Source organism: Polyodon spathula, chromosome 11 (genome assembly GCF_017654505.1).
Source record: "Polyodon spathula isolate WHYD16114869_AA chromosome 11, ASM1765450v1, whole genome shotgun sequence".
NCBI lineage: Eukaryota > Metazoa > Chordata > Actinopteri > Acipenseriformes > Polyodontidae > Polyodon > Polyodon spathula.
The window spans coordinates 39,004,187-39,030,950 of record NC_054544.1 but is presented as its reverse complement, the minus strand read 5'-3'; the positions used below and the strand labels follow the sequence as shown (position 1 = coordinate 39,030,950).

Below are 26,764 nucleotides of genomic sequence, written 5' to 3'. Positions count from 1 at the left end.
ATTTTGGGCCTGTACACCACACATTCTATGTTGGTGCTTTTTGGGGCCCAGTCTGTGGTAATAAAGACACAAGGTACTGTTACACAGAAAAAGCTCCCTAAATTAGCTCAGAAACAAACTTTCACACAGTGTACAGTATTTTTTAAGTAATTAGATTTAATTGAGGACTTTACAACATTCTCAATTAAAGTCTGCTTGATTAAACAATAGTTCATGAAAGCTGTTTCTGCAATTTTTCTCCAAGAAAAGTCAACACCAATTAGCAAACATATTATACTTAAACACCAGAACACATATTGAACACCAGAACTTGGTTCATATACCTGGTCTGTATCAAACACAGGCTCCAAACACATATTCAGTATTCAAACCTTCCAAACAGTCACAGATGGTTTTCTCTGTCTTTACTACCTAACACACACACACACACACACACACACACACACACAGGAGCACTTAGATCATAATAATATTTAAATAACAAAATTGGCAATCATATTTCTTATCTAGCTTAACATAGTTATAGCCTGGGGGTTAAACTTGACAAGTTGAAATGTAATATCCTTAATTGTCTAGGCTTCAGATGAGTGTTGACACAAGCCATAAATAATAAATATTGAAAAAAAAAAAAAAAAGAGCAATGTTTCTGACTGCATATTTTGTCATTATTATTATTTCAGCAACTGTGAGCTTATTGAATCATGTTCCATGGATTATTAAATTGAGTTGCTTTTTTCTAACAAAAATGTTTAAAAAGGAAGCTATTACGTATTGATATAATTTCCTTCGATATGCCGAAGAAATTTATAGTTTGAAACGATATATGAAACAAAATTACTACTTTGTTATAATATATGCAGAATATAATATATAGATATATATATATATATATATATATATATATATATATATTATATATATATTAGAAAATCTAATTCTTTTTAGATTTAGAAATGCTTCCCACCATATTATTTATGATCCTAATAAGGGATTATTCTATATATATATATATATATATATATATATATATATATATAATATAAATATATATATATATATATATATAATAATATATGTTAATGTATTGTATTAAATAGTACAATCGCTACATTTAAAAAAAGACTGGTATTTGTAATATTAACTTTAATATTCATATTAAGCTTAACAATTATAGTTTTATTTATTTACTTTTTTAATGTGTAAACGTATACAGTTAGGTTCAGCTTTAATTTAATTGCCCGTCCCCTCACGTAAGACACACAGTCGACTTTGCAGTCGCTGAATGGAAAAACCCCCCGGGGTATTTCTTAATGTTTGACTGAACACATATTTACTAGTTTACAGTCACCGTTCTGGCTTTACAGTGGGCTGTAGGTCACATGTGAGACAAACTGGCTGTTCCACTAAACACAATCCACATTCCCAGACCAGACACTCACAGACACGCCGAATAGCTTCTGTAACGTGGCCATATTCGAGCGTGACGTCGATCGTTCGTGCGTGGGAGTGACGTTGTGAGTCTGTGTGTGGTGTGTGTGGTGTGTAGTAGTGTCTGGGCTGCTGGCGTGCTGTGTTGACGGCCAGGCAGGCACAGCGCACAAACCGAAGAGGTGGCGTTAGCGATAAATTGAAGCGAAAAATACTGGAAAGACAAGACTGAAAACATAAATTAACACAAAGCAAGGGTTATAGATTATATTTACAGATTTTAATTTTGGTGTAGATTAAACCGACTAGAGAGACTGCAACCAGGACGCTATACTGTGGGTGGAAAAACGAGCGAACTGGTCTAGTTTTTCTATTGGAGTTAATTAATACAACTGTGCAATCGAGGAACAACGCTGCCTCGTTAGAGACAGCGAGAGCGCATCTTTTTCATTGTAAAAAAAAAACAAAATAGATAGCGTTTTGTATTGTAATATTATCTCGACTGTAACATTGTATGTTTTATTTATAAAGGCAGAAATTAAAGACGCATTTTCTATGTGGCTGTTACATTTTTTAATTCGTGGAACCTGTATTCGTTTCGGCATACTAGCTAGGGATAGGGAAATCTGATTAATAACACAGCGAGGTGAGCAGACAAGCAGCCCCGTGAAACTAAGGTATGGATGTGAATGTCATTAACACAACATAGGCGAGCCAGTGACAGAGACAGAGAGAAAGGGGTAGAGCGAGAGTAGTGTGTAGAGGCGGCGTCCTTGTCAGGAGGGAAGGGCTGAAATGTCAGGATATATCAGCAACCACAACGCAGACGGGGGTTTGGAAATCAGCGAAGTCCAGACACATTGCAGCAGAGAGAGCGAGAGAGCTGGCCAGAAGAATTAACTGCTGCGAGAACTCGGGATACACACACACTGACAATTGAGCAAGCCAGACTGTGTCATTAATCAGCCATAACGCATCACCCCCTCTACTACTAGCACTGTGGGGACTGATTGAGGCTAGAATGTGGATGGTCGGACAATTTTAAATTGGATTACCAGAGGGGCTATCATCATCATAATTATTAGGACTAAGGCGCATCGGATTTTCCCGTTTCTTCTCGATGCTATTTATTTTCTGCTTACAAGAAAATCTACTCCATTCCAGTCAACCGACTGGAGTAAAACGTACAAAAGATCGCCGTTGTTTGCAGTGTGTGTATTCGAGCTGTCTGGAATCGCCCTGAACTGGAACTAAGCACACGATTTGGATAACCGATGTGGTGAAGATAACCGTGATCAGGTAAAAAATAGCTCATCACCAACACGTCTGTTTGTTTATTTATTTATTTATTTATTTTTAAATGTAATTTATTTTTTGGATTACATGAACTGATTTCAGTTGTATGTTTGTTTAAACATTGTCGATTTTGGGCTGATTCAGCTCTAAAGTTGTTATTGTGGACTCCCAGTGTGTGCCAGACATTAAGACTAAATTAGGTTGGTTCATAACCCACGTAAATACAAAGCCTGGGTGATTTTCAGTATCATTCACTGGGGTTTGGACAATATATAATTTTTTTTTTTTTTGAGTCAATTATTTTCCCTACAAAATGTAATCTAATACCTGACATTTGACTTACAATATATAACAATAGAGAGAAAAAAAATATGTAAAAGGACAGCTGCGATATTGAACCACATTATTTTTTTAACAGGAGGAAACAATGGCCAGCACATAACTTTAAAAACCCATTTCTCAAGAAGCACCATTTCTTAAAGGAGTGATGAAGAAGCTGAGTAGGGAAAAAATGGAGGACACTCCGATTAAAAAAAGGCTTGTCGCAGAACTGCATGAGAATGGCAGAACAGAGGGAGCCCCTGAAACCCCCAAAATAAAGAAAGAAATTGTGGAAGAGACTGGGGAATCAGAGTCCAATGAGTGTGGCAGGCAGGTTCCGATTCCTGGGCCAAAGCCTTTGGACCTGAGCCCAGGCTTGAAGCACACCCTGGCCCAGTTCCACATCAGCAGCCAGGTCTCCTTGGGTGGACCAGCAACCTTTTCGGCTCGAAATACCCAAGAATGCATGTCTCCCAGCGTCTTCATGCCACTTGCATCACCACCAGCCTTGCCAGGCCCCCTGCTTATTCCTTCTGACACTTCCACTGAGCTTACTGATTCCCTGCTGGAGGGGGAATCCATTTCCTGCTTCATGGTTGGCGGTGAGAATAGACTATGTCTCCCCCAGGTCCTTAATTCGGTCCTGCGTGACTTTTCCCTCCAGCAGATTAACACCGTCTGTGACGAGTTGTACATCTACTGTTCAAGGTGTAACACTGACCAGCTTCACATCTTGAAAGTGCTGGGCATTCTGCCATTCAATGCACCTTCCTGTGGACTCATCACACTGACAGATGCCCAGAGACTGTGCAATACTTTATTGCGCCCGGGAACACTTATGCAGAATACCAGCAAGCATGCAAGCAAGAGCACATTGACTCAACTGAAAGAGACCGACTCAAACTTCAAGGTAGAGCATGAATGCCTGGGCAAGTGTCAGGGCTTGTTTGTGATGCAGTTATACACACAGCCTAATGCCCCCTGCATCCAGTGCCTGGAGTGCCAGCTGATGTTTTCTCCCCAGAAGTTTGTGATGCATTCCCACAAGTCACCTGACAAGAGGACCTGTCACTGGGGCTTCGACTCGGCCAAGTGGCACTGCTACCTCCAGCTTGGGAAAAAGTATTACAATACTCCAGAGGAGAAGCAGCTGAAGCAGCGGCTTGAAGAAATTAAGGAGAAGTTCAGCTTCCAGCAGAAAAGGACATTTGAAAAGGTAAGTTGTGTGCACACTGTGTGGTTCTTTGTTCACCTAGTGGTTTGGATTACTGGGTTTGTGCAGTAAAACGTAAAGGCTGCCTTGCATGCGTGAAAGGTTTTCGATCACTTGTATATGTCAATTTTAGTGAAGTTGCAGCTAACCCCGGGACTTTTTTTTTTTCGCTTTGTAGTACCGTCATATGAATTCCCTTTAAAAATGTAATCAGTACTTCAGATAGAATTTAAATCTGAGTCAACATTTTGGAGAGATGGATTACCTTTTTTTCTTAAATTAACACTTCTCCCAGCTTTCCATTTTCCAATTTCCTAGTACTTTTTTGAGCACTAATCCCAGCTACAGTGCCCTGGTATCACAGTTGTTCAGAATTACATTATATGAATCTGTAGGTATTCCATGCAGCCAAGCCTAACTGATTGGCCCCTACATTTAAAACTGTCTATTGCAACATTGCCGTTAGGAATACTTTAGAAGATGTGTGCGCACGCTTGTAATGTGAAATGTATTTGCTTGTACTTTACAAATTAACACGTTTAATTCCCAGTACTGGCATCCCAAAACCTACTTTAATATTTGCAAACTGACTTGGTGAAAATGCCTCTAATGGATTATCAACATGCTACCTACACACTTCATTGTGGCAGAGTTGTTCTGTTGACCCAAATTATATATATATATATTTTTTGCTGCAGGAGTTACCATACAGTAGACATTCAGGACATTGATTGCTCCTTATGATTTTGTTTTGCGAAATTTAGATTGGACTCTGAAACAAAAAAAAAATAGGGTTCTGTTCGGTACAGTGCAGTATGCAGATTTGTCCGTTCCAGGTGTTGCTGATGGAAGAAATTGAAGGTGTGCTTTAGTATGTCTGAATAGAATTCTTTTTTTTAAATCCACACCTGATGTGAGATTGTTGGAAAAACAGCAAGTGAAGTCCTCTGCAGCCCACAAATGGAGTGTAATACTGTAGCAGGGAGAACCTTGGCACTGTATGTGCACTCCAGCTTGTTTTTCTGTGATTCTATTGTAGATAATTGATGTGGCAGCCGTAGTATAATGCCAGTGGGGTTTCAAGCTAGGTTATAGCTTTTCTTGGAAACCCCCCTAGTGTGCTTTACAGTGTAAAGCAGCAACACTAGTGCTCTTTCAAAATGATTGAAATAACCTTCAGCACAGTGATACTAGTAGGTTAGCAATAGTCTTACAAAAAAAGGTACCAGATATATTGTCTGGCGTCTGGTCTGGGCTGTAAACCATACAGCTGATTATGTACTGTGTCGTCTAAACCCTTGCATCTACTGAGACTTGTAGACAGTTTGTACAGAATTCTGTACGCCACAGGCATGATGCAAGCCGTCATCACCTGTAATTTCTGTTCGCATTCAGAGCATGGTGCCCCACATTGGTCTGGGAACGAATTATTTTCTCACTGCATAATGAGCTGTAAAAATTTGGGCTGTGACACGTTTCTGTCTGGCAGTGTCTCACACCTTGAGTGGTTTTCTCTGCTAATTTCGTTTTGTGATGGCTGTTTTTTTTTGTTTTTTTTTTCCATTTCCCCCATGCCACTCTCTCTGACTTCTTGTTTGTACTGCGCTCTACAGTTTTAGTTGTCTTTGGGGAGAAAACATGGCACTTACAGCCTTTTAATATTTTCTGTGCTGTTGCTTTCTATTATAATTGAACGCCTGTATTTTTTGTTTCAGTAAACACTAAGGCTGGGGCAATGCCTAATTTTTCACTATCGATGTATCGTTCTCCAAAAAAGCAGCATAACTTCATCGAAGTTATGAAAGGGTTACAAAAAAATACAGTAATACATGTGGAGCTGTGGATTACTGTGTAACATTGCAAGTAATGCTTTAAAAACCACTATGCGTATTACATTGATTACATCAGTTTATGCATACAGTAGTAATTAAACATATTACTTTATTTTTTATTTTTTTTATTTTAACCTTATTAATGATGATTTGTTCCATTTGGGGGTCAAAGCAAAAGTTGTTGAAATCTATAACCAGTCAGAGTAACAACCAATCAAGAGAAAAAAAAAAACTAATTAAAAAAAATTATCACTGTCCACAACGGTTTAGTAACAAGAGTGTTGTCCATTGCTTATATTTGAATTATGTTAAGGAACATGTGTTTTAATTAAGCGATGACTGGAACTTGCTTACAATCTGCCCAGCATTACGAAATACCTGGGGACTGACGTTGCCGGGATGCTTAATACAACTTTTGGAACGATTTTAGTTGTTTTCCTTGATTTCTACTCAGAGGTAGTTCAAATGAATAAATGCTGATTTTGTTTGAAGTTTTGTAGGTTGCCATCTCCCGAGGTAGTTTTTATGCTGAATTCTGTGTTATGTACACAGGACATTTTAGTAAAACGCAAAACAATAACAGCAGTACTTTTCTAAAACTCAGATGTAAAAGACAACATTTCCCATTTTCATCCATATCCAATAATTTAGTTTATATTATGAAGTCATTTTATACAGTGTAGCCTAACGTGTAAAAATGGTTCCACTGCTCCCTACATCCTCTTAAAAAAAAAAAAAAGAAGAAAAAAAAACCTGCGGAGGTCTCAGTATCCAATATGCGCTCGTCCCTGGTATTAGCGCGAATCTGTAATCTGTATCTAAGCATCTTACCCGTTGACACTCTCAGTCAAGAATTTGGACAAGTAAAACACATTCTCAAAAATCATGTTTTTAAGACCATGGATGAGGCCTCCAGGGTTTGTATTGAGAACTATTCCAACATCTTTCCTGCTTTCGCAAAACTAGCAGCAATTGCAATTACAATACCTGAACCTTGTGTACCAGCAGAAAGGGGTTTCAGAACAGAGTGCAGACCAGCAAACACACTCGTTTACATGAGTATCATCTAAAACATGACAATTTCAATGGAAGCTCCTGAGAATTATTAAGACTTTGATTTGGAGAGAGCACAAGTCATTTTGGAGTTGGATCCTAAAAGGAACATTTAAAGAACCTTTAAACAGCAAAACTGTAAACAGTTACGATGTTGGCAGCTTCCCGCAGAGACACTGGTACATGTTCTACAATGCTGATTTTTGCGTCGCGAGCGGGGGATTTTCAAAAGAAAACATTTCATGGTAAGCTTGTCTTTGTCTTTTTCTACTACCATTATTTATACTGTGTACTGTTTTGCATGTTAACTTGGTGAATCCTGAAATAGTTGCACTGGAAAATAGTGTGTTGATGCAATATGGAAAATGCAGATGTTATGGTTGAAAACACAGATTAAATGGTCTCATTAAATGGTCACACGGTCGATACAGTATTTGTATTTCTAGCACAACGCTCTTAACTTGTTACGTTGAAGACTTCTGCACAGATCCAGTCCCATCAGTAAACGCTCACGGGGTCGGGCAGGGAGAAGGTGAACTCAATCATATGCAGATTGAGGGAGTCAGGCCTGAGGGGAGCAGAGCTCTGCGCTTAATGCAAAAAATAATTGCCAATTCCAAGTTTTAATAAAAAATAAAAGCTTTCCTTTGCTTAAACCCTTTACACAAAAACGATGCACAGGCTTGATTATCGTTAATTGTCAAACGATACGATTCCTCTGTAAATTGGTGCATCGCCTCAGCCTTACACTCTCATCACCAACAATTTGCACAATTTCTGAATGAAACTGAACAAATAAAAACTACAGATTGTTCTTTTGTGTTAAAAGCATGGTAGTTCTTGTTCAATGTATTGTATTATATTTGGGTGCCATTATTTGAACTATTGGAAGGACCCAGAGCAGACTTCTGTCTACTTGCAATTCCAATATCAATTATGTGTGTTTTTGTTTTTGTTTTTTTTTGGTTGGTTTTTAAAGCAAACTTTAAATTTGGGTTCTTTGTAGTAAAAGACAGTTACAGTGATCCTCCTTTGTGTCAGGTGCCATGGTTAGAGGCCGGTCTGTTGGTGCCAGTGGAATGACAGTGTAAGACAAATGGGTACCTCATAACTGGGTCTACAGTGTAATTAAGAGAGAGAGATCTGCATTTTAAATACTTTACACATGACGTGGCTTTAAAGTCAAGCTTTCCGTCCAGGTCTTTTCCTTGAATCTGCCTTCGTTTTAAGCTAAAACTAGGTCGACGTGTCGACTGTGGGATTGTGAATTTATTTTTTCAGTTGCCAGACTTAGTGGTTCTCGCTTCTGGGTTGCAACAGATTTAGTTTGTAAAAGAACAAAACAAGAACTGCGGCACAGACATAGACAACCACAGATATGTCTCTGTATGGAAACCTGTGACTTTAAGACCACAACGCCTCTTCCTCCCAGACAGCCACTCTGAGCTTGCTGTCTGACATCACTGGCAATTCCACTACACCTCAACATCCATACTTCTCTTATTTAACATTAAATTAGTTACTAGAACCGAGCTGAGCTTTAACAATGGAATAAGCATGTGTACAAGGATTGAACTAGCGTAGTGAAGGTCATGCCTGATTTGTTGTGCTCATTTTGCTCCACATCAATTGTAAGCATCTTACTGCATAGTACCATCTCTGCAGTTTGGCTCACTTTATGCAGTGGTAAGTTTTGTGGAAAACTCTTTACTCAGTGTACAGTACTTAAAAAAAAAAAAAAAAAAAAACCTTGTTCTAATCTATTTTTTAATGTACTAGCTTTGATCCTAATTTTATTTTTCCTTTTTATACCGAGACAGTATTCCCATGGCCGGTATCTTCTCAATGTGAGTTCTGTGGAGTTTTTTTCCACTGCACAGATCCCATACCTGCAGCATATTAAAATACCTGTATAAAACTGAGTTCCATAAACTAGCCCAGTCTGCCTCACTTCTGCATAGCTGTGAGAGGTGTTGCTCTTCAATGGTGACCAGTATTGTAGTTTGTAGTCTTTCTTGTTTGCAAGCACACTTTTTTCTTGTATATGTCTGCATATAAACGCTGCAGTGTTGCATTTGCATTGCAACTGTATGGGGCCTATGTGACATCCTCTACCTGTCCTTAACCTATAGTGTAAAATGATGGGCCCACAATCTGCTAACTGTTGATTGAGAAACCTGGAACAGTTGAGCAGTATTGTACAAAAAGTTTCGCAAACGTTCTTCAATGTTACCAAGCTGAGAATTCACACCCAGACCTGGCGCACTCAGTTATGCAAGCTAGGTGTCACTTTGTGATGTTTAGCTTGTTCTTTGTCAATACCTTTTCCCCAATTAGCAGCCAATAACAAAAAGCACAGACAGATTATCAGATAAGCTCCTCATTACAGTTACAAAGGTCATATAGAGGTTTCCTAAAACATAATATCGATCGTCTGTGTCTGTGATAAATTGGGGAGGTCACTATATGACCTAGATTGTGTTGACCTGTAAATGATGCTTTGGAGTATACCACACTGTATGCACAGTACTTGTGAACTGATGTGCTAGATACCCAGTAGTATCAGTCACTGTGCACGCGAATTTCTGAGGAGCGTCTGTTCGAACACTTTTTGTTATTCAGTGTTGTCAGATGTATTCATTAGTTCAGTTGTTAATCAGTAGTTATAGTTGAGCATTTTTGTATTACAAAAAAAAAAAAAAAAAATAATAATAATAATAATAATAATAATATAATAATGTTGATGCCAGATGGAGTATGGTGTACTTTTGTCTACTGCAGGACTACTGTTCTGTTCCTGTCCTTTACCCATCTCTGCTGTATTATATGCCATTCTCTTGCGCTGCGTGTGTTTAATCAAATTAAAGCAATCAAAACAATCACCAGGCAAACACTGTAGATGGCTTCAGTGCATAACAGCTGACAGTTAGTACCTTATCCAAGTTGTAAAAACAGATAATTTTATGAGCAGTAGCTTTGTCTCTCTTCCTCGTTGCCATGGAGACCAAATTCAACTTGAAAGACCTTTTTGGAGGATTGAGTCCAAAGCACTATATGAAAGGCAGATTGTAACAAAGTGACATCATCTGTGTCTACAGTACCAGCACTTTCATTATCCAGCAAGTGGTATATAGTCTGTACATTTGCTTATCGGATTGTGTTAAAACTTGATTAGGACAAGTTATTGACCTAGCTGTTGTCAGTAATGTGGCAGGCAGTGCCAGATTTTGAGGGTAATTCTTAGTCATATTGAGGACAGCATAAGTCAGTGGAAATGCAGTTTATTAACAACAACAACATTGGCAACCCAAATAAATAAACTGTCGCTTATTTCATAGGTTTTGTAATGAAAAGAGAACCTGTCAGGTTTGGTTTGAAAGCTGTCTAAAGCCCTGGAGGAAGTTTGATTAATTTTGAACTAAATTGATGTATTGTGAGCCTGAGCTTTCAGCAAAGTCAGAACTGCAGTGCTATAACACCATCAAACATCAGGGATGTCATGTTTCTCATTCTCTTCTTCCTTTTATGCTCCTGAATCTACGTTAGCAGGCTAGTGGTGTACTACTCCATACAAAACCCATCTGCTGCTATAAATAGTGCTGTCAAGTAATTGGGTACAATGGTGTCAAATCTGTTTTCCGAGGCAGAGTATGATTTGAACAATTTTTTTGTGAAAGGAAAAAAAAAAAAAAAAAAAAACATTTTTGACAACAAATGAAGGCTCCAGATTAATTGGAAGAGTAAGAACTGGGTCATCCTACCTTTTTAATTGACTTTTTCTGTCTCACTAGTTCTCTTACAATGCCAGATGTATTTATTTTTCACAAAACACTTGAGTGAGATTGATGTGATCAGTATGGGTAAACATGCACTGCTGAACTCGCAGAGCATGGCAAGCACAGCCCAGGGCTGGCCGTGGGTATCAAAGTGAAACAGTTTATATATTTCAGAATACATACACTGCAAATAATATAATTTGGAGCTGTAATGCACAGCTATATTTCCATTCTGCATTGGTGCATTCCTTGGATATAAGGGTGTATTGAATATAAAAGTTATAAGGTTAATAGTACTGTTTTAACCTGCCCCCCCCCCCCCAAAAAAAAAGTTGACATTCTCGAATGTATTTAAAAAGTCTAGAATGACCTGTTTTAAAATATTACTTAGTTCGGGTAGACAAATGTTTCCTCTGTGCACTGCTATTTTAATTGTAAGCTTTCTTGCTTATTTCTATTCTTTGTATTTGTTTTAATTAACTTTTTTTGACTAGTACATTTACAACCTAGAAGGTTATCTTTCAGTATTGATTTAAATTTTTTTTTTTTTACAGTAGCGATTACATTTGTGTACTACTCATATTTTAATGTACTTTTTACAGTGGCAGTTACATTTTACACACGCACACACACACACACACACACACACACACTTACAGCAGGTAAAACTATAAGAGAAACTTTGGCTCTTCTTCATATCTAACATTGATTATTTTCTTAAAATAACTAAGCAGTATCTGCTAGTATTGCAGTATCACCTGTACTGAGATTTGTATTTATTGATATGATTGTTCCTCTAAGAGTAACACAGGTGTGCAGAGTTTATAGTTCAGCTGTGACAGTGATCTTGTGCACTACTACATTCTAGTTGACTGGAAGGTTCTGTGACGCATGTTGGTGCGTTAAGCTCGGCTAATGGAACTGGCACAAGTGCAGTATAAAGTTATTTTGCAGTAATGAATGATTACATTGATTTAGCATATTAATAGCAAACTGAAAAATTAATTTCAAAGACCAGTTTGTGGCAGTGCCATTGCTTCACTGTATCATCATCATCATCATCATCATCATCCAGCATCTAATCATGACCTCAATAAAAAAAAAATGAAAAAAAAATGATGGCACGTCATTCATATTCTCCTCTGCTGAGTTCTGGTTCAGCATTATTCTATAGGTGCGTTTGCTTTTGAAGTTGATGAGCCTGTATAGAAACTGCTAAAAACTGTCGCTCCGCAACTTTTCACAGCCCAGAACCTGCCGTGGAAACTGCTGAATAGCAGATTTAAGATTTTAAAAGCGCAAATGTGCAAATAGCAAGGTGAACTATTCTTTTTTTTCTTTTTGTTTTTTTGTGGTGGTGTGTTTTTACTTTGATGAAACAGGCTATAACTGGTGTTAGTTAGGGTATGCCTGGTTTAAGCAACAGAGGAAACGGGAATCATTTAAAATTCCATTACAGTAGAATGAATCCCAGAGCTTTACAATAGGACGTACCATTTCATTCATCAGAAAAATGCATTACTGTAAGAGACTTGCATAATATTTAAAATGCTGCCTGACACTGCTGCCAACTTTTAGGTTGAGCAGATGATAAAGATCTAAGAGTTACTGTAACTCTGAATCATGTAGTAAATTGTGGTAGGTACAGTACAGTAGTAGATTATTAATAGCATGCGGTTTTCTGATTGCTATTTACAGTAACCTGACAAAGCTACAATATATATTGTGATACTTTTCATTTACTAATGTGTTAACCTTGCTGCCGTAGCCCTGTTTGGAAATTAATCTATAAAGCTCATGTACCGGGACTGTGTTTTTTCTGTATTGTGTGGTTTTTGTTTTTTTGGTTTTTTAAATCTTTTTTATGCGTCAGCTTCCCAGCTGCAGTAAAGGCTCTGAGAAGCTTCCATTCCTGAATATGACTCTGGCAGAACTGATTTGTATCACAGACTGCTGAATAAAAAGTCTCTTGGTATTAAATTGGTAGTGTTGTCACTGGCTTTCCAGATTTAACTTTATTTTTGTAATGACTTGTGGTAAAGTGCACAGAAGGGGCTGGTGTACAGTAATTGCACTTGCTAAGAACGTAAAGGCTGTAAAGAGGTATATCTTACAGTCACATTGCAAAATTGGAGAAACTGAGAAGCTGCAGTTGTTTGTCAGGGAGTTGCATAATAATTTTTACACTTGTTTGTGCTTAAAGCAAGGAGGACCAACCTTGCAACATGTCACTGTGTATCTGCAGGTTCTTAAAAGAAAAACAGTTAGTGTATTATAACTGTTTAAAGATATGAGTCAAGTGCTGAGATGCAACATCTAAGGCAATGTTATAAGTGATCAATAACGTCAATTCACTAGAAATGATTCCCTCGTTCGTTGTGGAATGGGCCCTATGAAATCTGTTTTATTTTGAATTTTCAGATTTTTTTTTCCTGATTTTGGATTTTTTGGTTTAAAAAAAATCTGTAATTTGTTAGTTTTTTTTATAAGCGTTTTGATGCATTGATAGCAATGATGAAGCTAGAAATGCATGAAAAAATATGACAAAAAAACAACTTTCTAAACAGTTTGAATCAAAGTGCTTTCAGAAAAAAAGGTACAAATTGGCACGATGTACTAGAAACAAACTAGGAACATTGTATATTTAAAAATTCTTCAATAGGAACATTAGCCTGCTATATTAAACCAAAACAATAACAAATAATAATTATCTGGTACTCTCTTGCCTTTTTCAATGAATATAATTTAATTAATAGAGAATAAAAGCATACTAAGGTAACAACTACTTAACCTAAGTTTAATTAATTGTTTTTGTAATCTACCAGCGGCTTCTGTTGCATACACATCGCTGATAATAGTGCAGACTGTGGAAACCAATGTTCGTGTTGGGGGTGCGTATTTTTTGTTTTTTTTAAATCAATGTCGTCCTCTGAATGCCTTTTGAATTAGTTTGTTTTTTAAACCATTTAAATGCAAAACCATAACAAAACATGTATACAGGCTTTTTTGTTGTTATTATTTGTCCTGTGGTTGCCTTTAATTCATTTTTTCTGCACGTACTACTACTTTGTATATGGTAGAGTACGTGATTGTAAACATCTAACACTAGTACATACAATGCACATGTTATGATTTTGAATATGCGCTTCTTAAAGTAGGTATTATTGTCATTGCTTGCGCCAGAGCAGCTCTTTCTTTACAAGTGAAGCACTGCCCAAGCGATAATGGTAGCTAGCAAGTGAAGTGGCACGAGAGGCAGCGCCTAATTCTGTTTTTTTTTTTTCTCTTAATTCCGTGATTCAGTCCATGTTCTCCGCAACACGAATTTCATAGGGCCCTAGAAATAGAATGGACTTATTGTAACAAATTGGATTTTAGGGCAAACCGTTATGATTTTTTTTTTATATTTTAGAATGACTGATTAGGATATGTGCACAGTGAGTAAGTCTTAGGAATGTTTTCTCAGCTCAGCCTGTGCTCAAGCATTATGCACATGTCTGTTTGATCACCATTACCACTTGAGATGTGTGCACCCTGACCACTGATTTGAACTTCACAAGCATTCCAGAAGATTGAGCCTCACAAACAAACAGGGATAGTAACTGAATTGTTGATTGCAGTTTGGATCTGCAGCAATCTGTAGTTGACAGCTGACAACAAAAAGGGGGTGATTTCAAGTGCTGCTAGAAACTGTGTGACCAAAGAGTAACATTTTCTTCTGACAAGTTATATTTATAGGCCATAAACGTCTGTCTACTGGAAAGATTGCTATCATTTCTCAATGATCTGCACATATATACATAGCAAATGGTTTGGTAGGACGTGTGTTTTTGTTTGAGTAAGTGTGGCTGTAGGAATTTGCAATAACTGTCCAGAGATCTTCAGTTCAAGTCCCAGGTCAGCGTCTGGCAGTGTGTGTGAAGTTGGGCAAGACACTCATTTGAAATCTTTTGTTTCCCTCTAGTTTCACCCTCCTGTAAAGGGAGCAAAGACCCCCCCACCCCCGTAGACTAGAGGATTACATCAATTGGATTATCTTGAGTTAATGGCAAAAATAAATGAACATAATATTATTTTATAAATGCTTTCTACTATGTTAAAGCAGCAGTATCCCACAATCCAGCTCGGTTGTAGATTAAAGTATAAGGTATTGATGGCTGTTGAGTTTATTCATCTGCCACCCTACTTTATCAGCAAGAAAACCTTACTGACAGTCTTCAAAGCACCTGTGGATGTAGCTGGATGGACACAAGCTCCCTCTTACCCTTGAAGCCAGATTGTTGTCACACAGTGAAATGCAGCTGTAAGAGGTACTGAAGCTATGTAGTATACTGCGCAGTATTGATAAGTTGTACAATAACGCCACTTAAACCAGGCCATGTCTTTTACAGTATTTGCAGGTCCAGTAACAGTTATTGATATTGGGTGGGATTCAGGTATCAAAGTGGCAAAATCAATGGGGTCCCTGTACTGTAATACCATTGTACTTTCTACTGAGCCTTAGGTTGAGTTACTGGACTCGTTTTACCATGATGTAGGCTTTAAAAATTGACTTGTTTTGTTAATGGCAATTCTATCTGATGTATGCTGTGCAGACAGAATTTAAAAGCTGTAGTAGGCGTTCAAACTTTGCACTACAATTCCTGGTGCAGTACTACTGTAGTAAATGGCAGATGGACTAGACTGTCAGTGGAGAAATGCACTTGTGTCAGGGTCAGGGGTTTGCAGATCAGATTTAAACCCAGGTTGAATGACAATCCAGTTATCATGAAGTTAAACTCCAGGCATTGCAGAGTGTCATTCTCTATCGGGCTTTACAATTTTTTTTATATATGCAGGTAGTGGGGGGAAAAAAAATGGAAACACCCGGGTAATTGAGGGACACCAAGTATGTTGAAAGCAAGGGCTTTCACACAGGTGTGTTACATGCGTTAATTAAGCAGATAACATCCCAGCATGCTTAGGGTCATGTATAAAAATGCTGGACAGGCCTGGTTGCCTATAATTATGGCTAGCATGGCTGCAAGAGGAGACATCCGTTACTTTGAAAGAGGGGCGATTGTTGGGGCGCATTTGGGTGTTTCAGTGACTAAGACAGCTCAACTTGCTGATGTTTCACGAGCAACGGTGTCTAAGGTGATGCCGGCATGGAACTCTGAGGGAAAGACATCATCAGCAAAGGGCAACAGTGGGCGGAAGCGCATACTCCAGGATCGTGATATCCGTGCATGAATTTGAATTCGAATTGACAGCAAATTTCAACCTGGGGCGCGAGCAGCCAGTTTCATCAAAAATGGTCTGCTTAGAACGCCACAGAGCGGGATACCATAGTCAGGTTGCAGTGCACAAACCGCTCATCACACCTGGCAATGCATGTTTGCGAGTCCACGGCACATACTGGCCGCACGTGTTTTTTTTTTGTTTTTGAAGTAACAAAAGTCTAGTGACACGCTCTTTAAATATGAATTAAAATTCCTTTTAAATAGTTGATTGAGGATCATAAATCGTGGCACAAGAAATTCCAGATGTCTCATGTGTATTGCAAGAGAAGGACTCCTCATGACCAGCCTCATCACAAGGGATTTACTCATGTACAGTCATGAGAAACAAGCTGAATTCCAGGATTACATGTTGATTTTCACTAACCCCTGACCGATCTTGTTTTTAAAGAAATCAGCGGCTGGTCCCTTCAGAATTTATTGATGTTTTAATGAAAAGCAGGAAGAGCCATGCAGAATAATCCTGTACATATTACTAGTCCACAAAGCTCCTTACTTAACACATAAGGGGCTGTGTAGACTAAGTTACTGGTACTTCTCTGTGCATTTCATTACTGCCATTGTTTTATGTTGATGTTTTAATGTGTATTAGTATATCCAGCACAGATACAGTACTGGTTTCTGTGGGGATTTCTGCATCCCGATGGGAGACAGGCCAGAACATTACTTGTTTCAGTGGTGTATGTGAATATGTTAATTAAAGTTAACCATGGGGAAAGTAATTGTTAGGACTTAAACATTGCTTAATTTGTTTACTGGCAATTATTTTAATAGTCTGGGGCCATAATCTATCAAAATGATCACTGTTCACTTTCTAAAACTGCCTAAAAACTAATGACATTACCCAGCCTCAATACTCCCATCTGTGCAACCAGCATTGGTTTAAGAAAATGTGTACATATTTACTGGCCAATATAGGCTTTCGTATGTTTTTGCAGTTACTGTACATCAAAAGTTTTGCCTTCATGTAACTGGAAATTGATTAGCCCAGCCAATCACAACATGGAAATGACCTAAAGAAGCTTAAGAACAGGTGCTAGTCTGGGCAGTCTGTGTGAAGTCAGCTAAGTGATTGTAGATCCTAACCGGGAGGGATAAAGCCGGTTTATGCTGTGTTGTAGCTGGCATCACAGGCATAGCACAACGTTAACATGGTGGACATGGATTGCTGTATAACAGGCTGAATTTGTGCTGATCCATAGAGTACCATTTGAAACATACCATTTGGCATTCATACCACCACATTATGGATGCTTTGTTACAAGCAGTAAAGGATCAAACGGTACTGTGTATTTCATGTTTAGATTTATCTGCATTTTTTAACCATGAATAAAACAAGGGTTGGAGACAGGGTTTTGATGGAATGCTTATGATATTTAGTTTATCACTGCTTAGAATTCTTTAATACTTTAGTGGCAACATTATACATTGTCATACAGAAGAAATGTGTTTGTCCAAATTACAGTACAGGTATTCTGCTATGCATTGAAGGCTACAACAGCAAAGTTTAAAGAAAACACACTTTTGATGTTTTTATACCAATTCCTTGTGTACAATTTTCATGATATTGAATGTGTTGGTGTAGGATGTCCCGTTGTGTAAGAGATGTCTTTTTGCACAGTCTGATCAGCCAGAACAGTTCTCTCACCCCAGACTTCACAAAATGACATACTATGCACAACCTATTGACACATAGCATATTTCAACATTTGGTACATTATATATATACACACACACACACATATATATATAATTTTTTTTTTTTTACTAATCGTGATAAAGACAAACTTCATATTTTCATAGTGATTGTAAAAGTGACTGCATGTCCTGTCGGAGCCTCCCACCCCCTCCTTCTCTCCAATTATTGGTTGAATAAATGGGGAGGGCGTGCCTCTAGAACAGGAGACTCCAGTTAGATCATACATTAATAAAGCCAAGGGACTGTCTGAGAGAGATATAAATCTGCACCTGGTCTTTTGGATTAACATTGTGATTTGCTTCTCAAATTCGAAGAACGGGTTTATCAATGGAAGGGCCGAGCCAGTTTGTTTACAGAATAAATTTAGCATGATTACAATGCTAATGAAGTCAGAAGATGCAGTTTACTTTTTGAAGAAACAGACCAAAAATAAGGAGAGCTGATATGAGATGAGATATGAGCTGATATTGGTTCCATTCGAATTCCAGGGATGGTTCACTGTTGTACACACTCCATAGCTTAGGGTTTGAAGCACTTTTCACTTTTTGTTGAGGAATCTTATGTTCTCCCTTGTATGGGGAGTGGGATGATAGGCATGACAGTTGTTTTCAGATCTTTGCATCCAGTGATCATGTTAACAAGGCTTTGTTTTAATTTATATATATATCTTTTTTTTTCTCTAAAAGGCATCTCCCTAGGGACTGAATTGTGTTCTTCGTCAATATTCAAATCAAGTTACAGGATTCTTTAGCTGTCTTCTAATGCGGCTCTGGGGCCCTCTGTTGTGCTACGTCGATAGCAACCTCTCACACATGGCTTGGAATGGGATGTCATTACACCCTTGACCAGCATGCCCTGAAGCTCTTCTATTAGGTGTTGTCCCCATGATCTCAGAGGATTTCAAGGCTATTTAAAAATTGAAGGAGATTAAAAAGCACCACATCTGGTGCCAAGGACATGGCTCTTTCTAACCTCCTTCAGTATTAACTAACGGCAATAGAATCTGAACGTTATTGAACTTGTGCAGGGTGTAGTATGTAGGTATAGGGCTCCAGGCATGGTGTAGTATGTAGGTATAGAGCTCCATATACCAATGTGGCAAATGTCAGCATTTCTTATATATCGTTAGCAATATATAAAAAAAAACACCTGAAGACAATACCCTTTTTAGTGCATGTTTTGCTTCCGGAAATACTGTACCAGTAAGTAATGTTGCAGAAACAGTAAAACCGAAAGCAAACCACTTATGTTTTCTCCCCCCACCTCAGAAGGACCATTCTGAAGATTTCCAGGTGAAAAAGGCACGCTACAACCTCTCAAATCTGCAGGGCAAGCTACCCGACAATGACTCTGTCAAAAAGGTACAGTTATTGTTATAATGCTTGATTAGATGACACGCTCTTGTTTCAACACAGGGCTTTCATTGTCCTTTTTCAAAGTCAGCGGTATATTGTTTCTGTCTGTAAGTTATAAAATGTTAAAACAGGAGATCTTTAAGTACCTTGATCCAGGATATGTAACCAAGAGTATATGCACTGTATAATACACTGCATGTCGCTACATACAAAAAACTGCATTTAAATAAAAGTGGCTCTCAGTTGGACTAAAGACATGATACTCTTTCCACAGACTGAACCCCAGCAGGATGTGCTGTTCAAGCACTGGTATGCAGACATCAAGCAGGACCCAGATCAGGATTCTGGCGTCCATCCAAGGTACACAGTACAGTCATACAGTATTAGTTCATTGCCCATCTGGGATGGGTGTTTGAACGGTGCTACTTCATACAGTACTCGTTTTGATTTCTTAATTGTTTGTCTCCATTTCTTTTATTTAACGTATGATATTGGGTGATTTCCTTTGCCTGTGGAAAAGCACATATCTGCTTCATTACGCTTTTGTCCTCCCCTCTTCCAGTAGAACTATTCTTTTGTCTTTAGCTTGGAAGAGCATAAGAGAAGAGGGGTCTAATTCAGTGTGACTTCAGCTGCCATGGTGCTGCTTACAAACTGTCAATTCACCCTCCACAAACCCGCAGCCCTTCTCTTCTGAGAAGCTTCCTTTACCTACACAGCCAGACCTCTGCTGGAAACGAGAGATTTCTGCTGATGGAGACAAAAAAAAATGCACCCTTAGCTTGCCTATTGATTTGACATTCTTTTTTTCTTGAATGTTAATGCCACCAGCATCTGGGTATTATTTATATACCAGATGCACCCTCTTTAAGCCAAGGCTCCTCACTGATTTTGAACTGATGTCCCGGGTGCATTGACTTGGTATTGACAGACTATGCGCTTCTAATCGATAATAAGATAATACAGCATGTTCTAATCTAAAAATGAAAATGTTCAATGTTATTAAAATAGGGGATTATTTTCTGAATCTCAAAGAATTAAATGCAAATTGCTTTGTTTGCAATGGATTTGTTACTATTTGTTTGATATTCTTAAAGGGGGAAATTGGTCTCTGTTTATTTTTATCTCTGCAATTACAGATTAGGCTAGCAATAGCTGGATTATATTGATAGTGCTTTTTAAAAAAGCAAGTGTCCCCATTGTCTAGTAACCTGGCTAGACTGCTGGATTTGGCAGGATTAACACTTGTCTGGCCATGAAATATACTTACCTTGGCTGCCAATTGTTAGCATATATGATGTCCTTGTTCACCCTTATCATGAAAACACTTTTTATTTATTTTTTTTGGTAAAGGATCAGAGAGGAAAACATTAAGAAAAAAAAAAGCAATATTGTAAAATAATTTCCATACACTGAAAACTAAGGAATTATCAGCTGCAATTGAGAAATAATATGCTTTTCAATATTTAAAATGTTATATACCATTTTTAATGGTCTCTTATGCATGTACCTGTTAGACAATTTTGTATTAATAGTATGTTTGTCTTTTTTGTTTCGATTGTGTACAGCTACTACCTATACATGTATGATAAAGTAGTGGCCCCCAACGTCTCGCTGCCTGCCACCTTGACCCACGGCTGTGACTCTGGGAAGCTGCCAGGTAGAGCTCCAGAGGGAAATGAAGAGGTCCTTGGTGCCCTGCTGAAGCACCATTACCACGAGGAGCAGAAGAGGGCTTCATCCTGCTCTGAAGGATCTTTTGATGAAGAGGAAGAATCTCAGAGAGTGGCAAAATCAGTTGGTGCCATAGGTGAGCTACAGCCATCCTTTTCTCAGGGGTGGCAGTAAGGCAGCAGTTTTACTGAGACCAGGTGGTAAATTGATTAACATTCACTAACTATTCTTATTAGAAAAAAATGCAGATGATTATACTGTACGTTGACCAATTTCAGATTGTGGTTGTATCCATAAATTGTGTGTGTGCGTGTGTGTGTATGTGTTTGTGTTTAAGGGCGAAACCCGGTGGTCTGGCGAGTCTAGTTTTGCCTGGGTCAGTCTAATTTCGCCATGGGCTTCTGGGCAAATCCTGAAGTTACCACTTTTTTTCAACACTCGCCCGCATCCAATAAGGTGAAACTAAACTGGCCCAGAACATGAAAAAGATGACTGGGTGAAACCCATTTTTTCAACAGTTTTCACTAAATCTAGTTTCGTCCACCGCTTCAAAATCAATGCTACATTGTTGTCAGAAGTGTAGGCAAGGCAGGTACCCCGGCACACACTTGGAAGCTGGCAGAGGAGAGTGTAGAAATGCAAAACTAGACTCACCCAAATGAATGGCATGGGCAAACTAAATTCACCCAGGATCGACTCTGAAGCATTGGAAGAAACCTTACCTGGGCTACTCCCGAAATTCAGTAAAGATTGTTGAAAAAACGTGTTTCGCCCAGTCATCTTTTTCATGTTCTGGGCCAATTTAGTTTCACCTGATTGGATGCGGGCGAGTGAAGAAAAAAGTGGTAATTTCAGGATTCGCCCAGAAGCCCTTGGTGAAACTAGACTTGCCAGATCACCATGTTTCGCCCTTAATATGTGTGTGTGTGTTATACATTTTCTTTATCATTACTGTTTTATTATGGTAATAGAGTTATATTACGTAGAGGTATTGGAGTTCTCAAAAAAAAAAAAAAAACAGTAACCTTTTCACTTCCTTTTTAGCTTCATTATTGAGCTTTGCTTCATTTAAATAGTTTTCTTTATCTTAAGTTTTTCAAGGCATTTGGTTAGTTCACGTCTCTTTGTTTTTCGCTATTCTACATTTTTTAAATGCAAATGTTGATTTTAACCATTTTTTTTAACACAGCTGTACTCGCACTTGTTTGGTCACCATCATAACTGTTGCATGAAACCACAGTGTAATAATCCATCACCTTTGCACTTAAGCATTTGTATGTCAGCTGACAACAGCTGATATCCCATCACGCCTTTCTTTTTAAAGGCATACAGCCTCTATAAATGATCCCCCAATATCTCTCTTACACTTTACAATATTACAACACTTCTTTTTTTTTTTTTTTTGGTGCTTCTATATAGCTATTATGTACATATATCGCCTTACAGTACAATAATATGACAACAAGTGGACTGAATGATATTACCTGAAATTAATCTTTTTAATAAATGTTTTTTTTTAATGAAGTAGCCGGCAGTAGATTGCACCGATCGCCGGCTTATTTCGACCCCCTGCATTCATTGTCACTATTTTTGCTTTGAAAATAATTGCTTATTTTTTTAGCACTAATTTAAAGTTTTAGCTTCACAGAAAACCCGCCCCTTCAACTGTCCGATTGGCTAAATGTTGTGTCATGACGTAACACAGCTGTCATGTGGTTCCAAGCTTTTTTTTTCACCCAGCAACACGCAAATGATCTAGTCTGGTAAAAGCGCAATCAAGTAACCACAGTAGCATCTGTAAGACGGGCAGATTGGGTTTTTTCAGCCAGACGAGGACAGCCTCTTTGCCGGGTGACTTGTCCGGCTGAAAAGGCCTAGGGTGAACCCTGAGATGGATAGATAGGTGTGTGTGTGTGTGTGTGTGTGTGTGTGTGTGTGTGTGTGTGTGTGTGTGTGTGTGTGTGTGTGTGTGTGTGTGTGTGTGTGTGTGTGTGTGTGTGTGTGTGTGTGTGTGTGTGTGTGTGTGTGTGTGTGTGTGTGTGTGTGTGTGTGTGTGTGTGTGTGTGTCTATATATATATATATGTATTTCATATAAAACAGGTCATTACACTAGGGTAAATATGTGGATGACAGGGAGAGATCAGAAGTACAATATGAATAAAATGTTCAAGCACGCTCATAGCATGTTGCATGTACTGCAGTCTGCAATACCGTGTTTTAGAAGCCAAGCACTGAGCAGGTAACAATTGCTACAAAGAGATCTATGTAAAATCAGCAAGGGAATTTTGTGATACATTTTATGGTGTGACTACAGTTATGTATTAAAAAAACTAAAAACATATTGGTCTTTTTAATTTGTTATGCACTGGTTACAAATTGGAATATGAAAGACATTCATTATGCAGATGACGTTTAAAACAAAGCGTTCCAAAGCTCTGCAGAGCCTCCCAGTTTATTCTCTGATTTCTAAGAATTCTGCCTTAATCTATTCCTGTCCTGTACACCATCACAGGAGTCTAAGCAGTCTTACTGGGGGGTTCCTGAGTGTGTGTTTTCTTTTTTGTGGGAGGGATATATTAGGCCAAGCAGCAATCTGTGGTCTAATCTCAGAATTACTGTTACTGAGTGGAATTTTTATAATATTTAATACTACAGCTAGGCAAAGTCTTTTAATTATATGTCATGTTTCAAGCATATAGCAAAGTGTGCTAAAGCACAGGAAATGCACACTGTAGTATTGTAAGCAAGTTTAAAAATATGCTGAATGACAAAATTCCTCTGCAAATTTACCATGGTAATTTTCTTTTATAAGGAACATCTGTCCTTTTTGAGTCTAAAATCACATGTTTAAACAACTTACATATGGGAAAAGCATTTTAAGAAAATATCAACTAATTCAATAAATTGATAGAACGTGCATCGTTTATAATGATTTGATTAACAAATGATTGACTATGAATTGAGCAGCTCAATTTTATGTACATCAAGTGCAAGCAAATTTGAGCATAAATCAGCTACAGTATGTCAATTACCTGTATCTGTGGAATAAGCATCCCCCTACCCACCCCTAAAACACCCGTTATCGATTTTCAAGAGTTTTCATTCATTTCACTTTTGTGCTTTTGCTAATTGCCAAATTCCGGGAGTAGAAGGATAATTTGTGTATGTATGTGTGTGTGTGTGTGTGGACTGTGCAGTCTAAAAACCACCCACAGAGCTTGTAGGATTAGCCATATAGACTGTAAGTTGCTGAATGTATCATTACATTTTTGTATTCGTATGTGTCTGCTTTCCCACAAAGATCACCACACTAGAAGTTGTTCTGCAGATCAAGTGAAATCCAAACATCCCAATGTCTGTGAGCGTGGCCCCTTGGCTGTTGTCATGGAAACCCACCCGAGTGAGCACGCCTTCTTGCCTTTCATTAAGGACGTCAGCTCGGAGGATGACAAGGACAAAATCGTGATGGAGATTCTGCAAATGTACACTAAACAGCAGGAGAGGCTCAACGCAACTCTGGAAAAGAAAATGCAGTTGCAAATGGTACTTAAACTTTCCGTGTGTCATGGCGCTTCCTTGATGTTGTTTTTCTGCCTAATTTAATTTAGTTCTCTTCCATTGTAAACTCTGGAAATAGAGTAGTTTCAAATTGAATATTCTTTATTTTTTTTGTCCCCTTTTTATGACATTCATTCTTTATTTCCTTTAGTTTTGCTGGTAAAACTGTTCAGTGTGTCGTGCTGGCGCTTACTATTATAAATATAGTTTGGCTGATCTAGTCAAGGTTGTATTTATGTTTATGAACTCCGTAAAATTGCAGTAAGAACCACCCAAAATGTAATGTGAATTTTTTAAAGTATTCTTAGCTCTGTGGTACTTCATGGTTGTATCACAATCTCAAACTGGGACTAGGATACAGAATAAATCACAGCCACAGCTGAGGTCAATGAGCCAATGCTTACAATTGTTGTTGTAACTAGTTTAACCAAGTGATACTGGTTTGATTGTATTGCTAAATAATTAAATTGCACTGGTTATTTTGTTTTTTATTTTTAAAGACAATATGCAAGAGTGTAACGTCTGTTAAAATAGTTGTCGTATATATATATATATGTGTGTGTGTATGTATGTGTGTATATATATATATATATATATATATATATATATATATATATATATATATATATATATATATATATATATATATATATATATATATATATATATATATATAGGTAGCCATAAAATAGCAATTTCAGCCATTCCAAAAGCTGTGCCTGTTACTAAGTGGGATTTAGACATGAATGACTGCAAGTACTATACAATGGGAGTCTTTATTGTAAAGGGCTGGCTTTCAACTTTCAATTAGGTGGAGTTACCAGCTAATGCAGGTGATGACAGTGATGTCAGAATGCGATTATGAAGAAGCAGCTTTAGAGAGTGCAATGCAGGATGTACCAGTCCATGCCTTTATTACAGCTGCCTTATACACAATGATTTAACTGAACCCATTAAAACCCCCAGCCAGTATTTTATTACACCTGTTTAAACCCAGAGTGGAAGACCACCCTCCCCACCCCCTGGGTCTGCCCTAGATTAACAGTGTTGGTGTGTTTGTTGGGCTGCAGGAGCTGGATCTGTTACGCAGCCCCAGCAGGTCTACCCGGCTGAAGGAGCTGTCGGAGCAGTGCGAGCTGCAGCAGGAGCTGGAGTTGGTGCAGAGCGAGCAGGCTAGCAGGCTGGAGGAGCTCAGAGAGGAGCAGATGGAGCTGGAGAAGAGGTTGGAGCAGCTGAGACAGCAGGGCTGTGCATGTGACCGCTCCTCTGAGAGAGACCGGGAGGCACAGTATGCAGCACAGGTAAGCCAAATCCAACAGCAGGCACCACTTCCAAAACAGGCTGCATATATTTAACCAGGATCTTTAGACAGCATTCTAAAAGGAGGCTTTCAGTGTAATGAAAATAGCTGCGTTACAGCCCTGAAGATCCACAATTTCAGGTCCCGTTTTATCTTGGAAATTAATTTTTTCATTTGTCTTTTAAGTCTGTGTTGGAAGCTGTTACTTCCTGAATACATGTTCCGATATTCAAGACAACCAGTACAAATGAGAAACTTGTCGACATTTAAGAGACAGTATTATTATTAGTGTACTGTGTAAAGGCCAAATGTTGCAACAATCCATGTTTTGTTTTTATTTTTTTAATTTGTTTTACAATAACATTTCCAGTTGTTTGACTGTGTTAAATATTTAACAGCTTTCATTTCCAGCATTTTTGGTGGCCCCTGGTTTTATTATGCAGGGGAGTAGACCTTTTCATTTCTGACACACACACACACACAAAGCTACAGGTGGTGATTTGCCTGCTGCACCCATTTTCTTGGCAGCTTTGTCAGATGGGCTGGCAGTGTGTTTTGTCTGGCGGGGAGCTCTGTGCTGTAAAGCCTCTGACAGCCCCCCTTGCTTGTTGTGTCTGCACAGCTGTCGGAGCTGCGCCAGAGGCTGGATCAGGCTGAGGCTGACCGCCAGGAGCTGCAGGAAGATCTGCAGAGGGAGCGGGAGGCCCGGGAGAAACTGGAGAAGATGATTACTGAGATGAAGCTGCAGATCGCTGAGAAAAATAACCAGGAGGCGAAGGTAAACTCCAAGAACAAATAAACAGCCGTTACTGGAGGGGGAAAAAAATGCAAGAAGACCTTGCTGACATTTTCTTTTCTTTTTTTATGGACAAAAATGTTAAAATGGAGAGCTGTATTAATAGCAAGTGTATGCCTAGTTTGAAAATATATATATATATATATATATATATATATATATATATATATATATATATATATA

The 26,764-nt window shown here is 38.3% G+C and overlaps 1 protein-coding gene across 1 annotated transcript; it reads left to right on the top strand.

The window, feature by feature from the left end:
* Positions 1-1,541: 1,541 nt before the first annotated feature.
* LOC121322547 (ski-like protein) lies at positions 1,542-26,692 on the top strand. The gene is made up of 8 exons (XM_041262654.1): positions 1,542-2,727; positions 3,143-4,261; positions 19,166-19,258; positions 19,527-19,612; positions 20,821-21,062; positions 24,229-24,470; positions 25,556-25,786; positions 26,408-26,692. Exons 2-8 carry the CDS (start codon positions 3,212-3,214, stop codon positions 26,582-26,584), a joined length of 2,121 nt encoding a protein of 706 aa, XP_041118588.1. The 5' UTR covers positions 1,542-2,727; positions 3,143-3,211; the 3' UTR covers positions 26,585-26,692.
* Positions 26,693-26,764: the final 72 nt, after the last annotated feature.

Bases quoted from the DNA above. Each gene is read 5' to 3' on its own strand.
- LOC121322547 (XM_041262654.1), top strand. From the start codon at position 3,212: ATGAAGAAGCTGAGTAGGGAAAAAATGGAGGACACTCCGATTAAAAAA. The intron at 19,259-19,526 runs GTACAGTTATTG...CTCTTTCCACAG, and splicing joins ACAATGACTCTGTCAAAAAG to ACTGAACCCCAGCAGGATGT. The intron at 21,063-24,228 runs GTGAGCTACAGC...TTTCCCACAAAG, and splicing joins AAAATCAGTTGGTGCCATAG to ATCACCACACTAGAAGTTGT.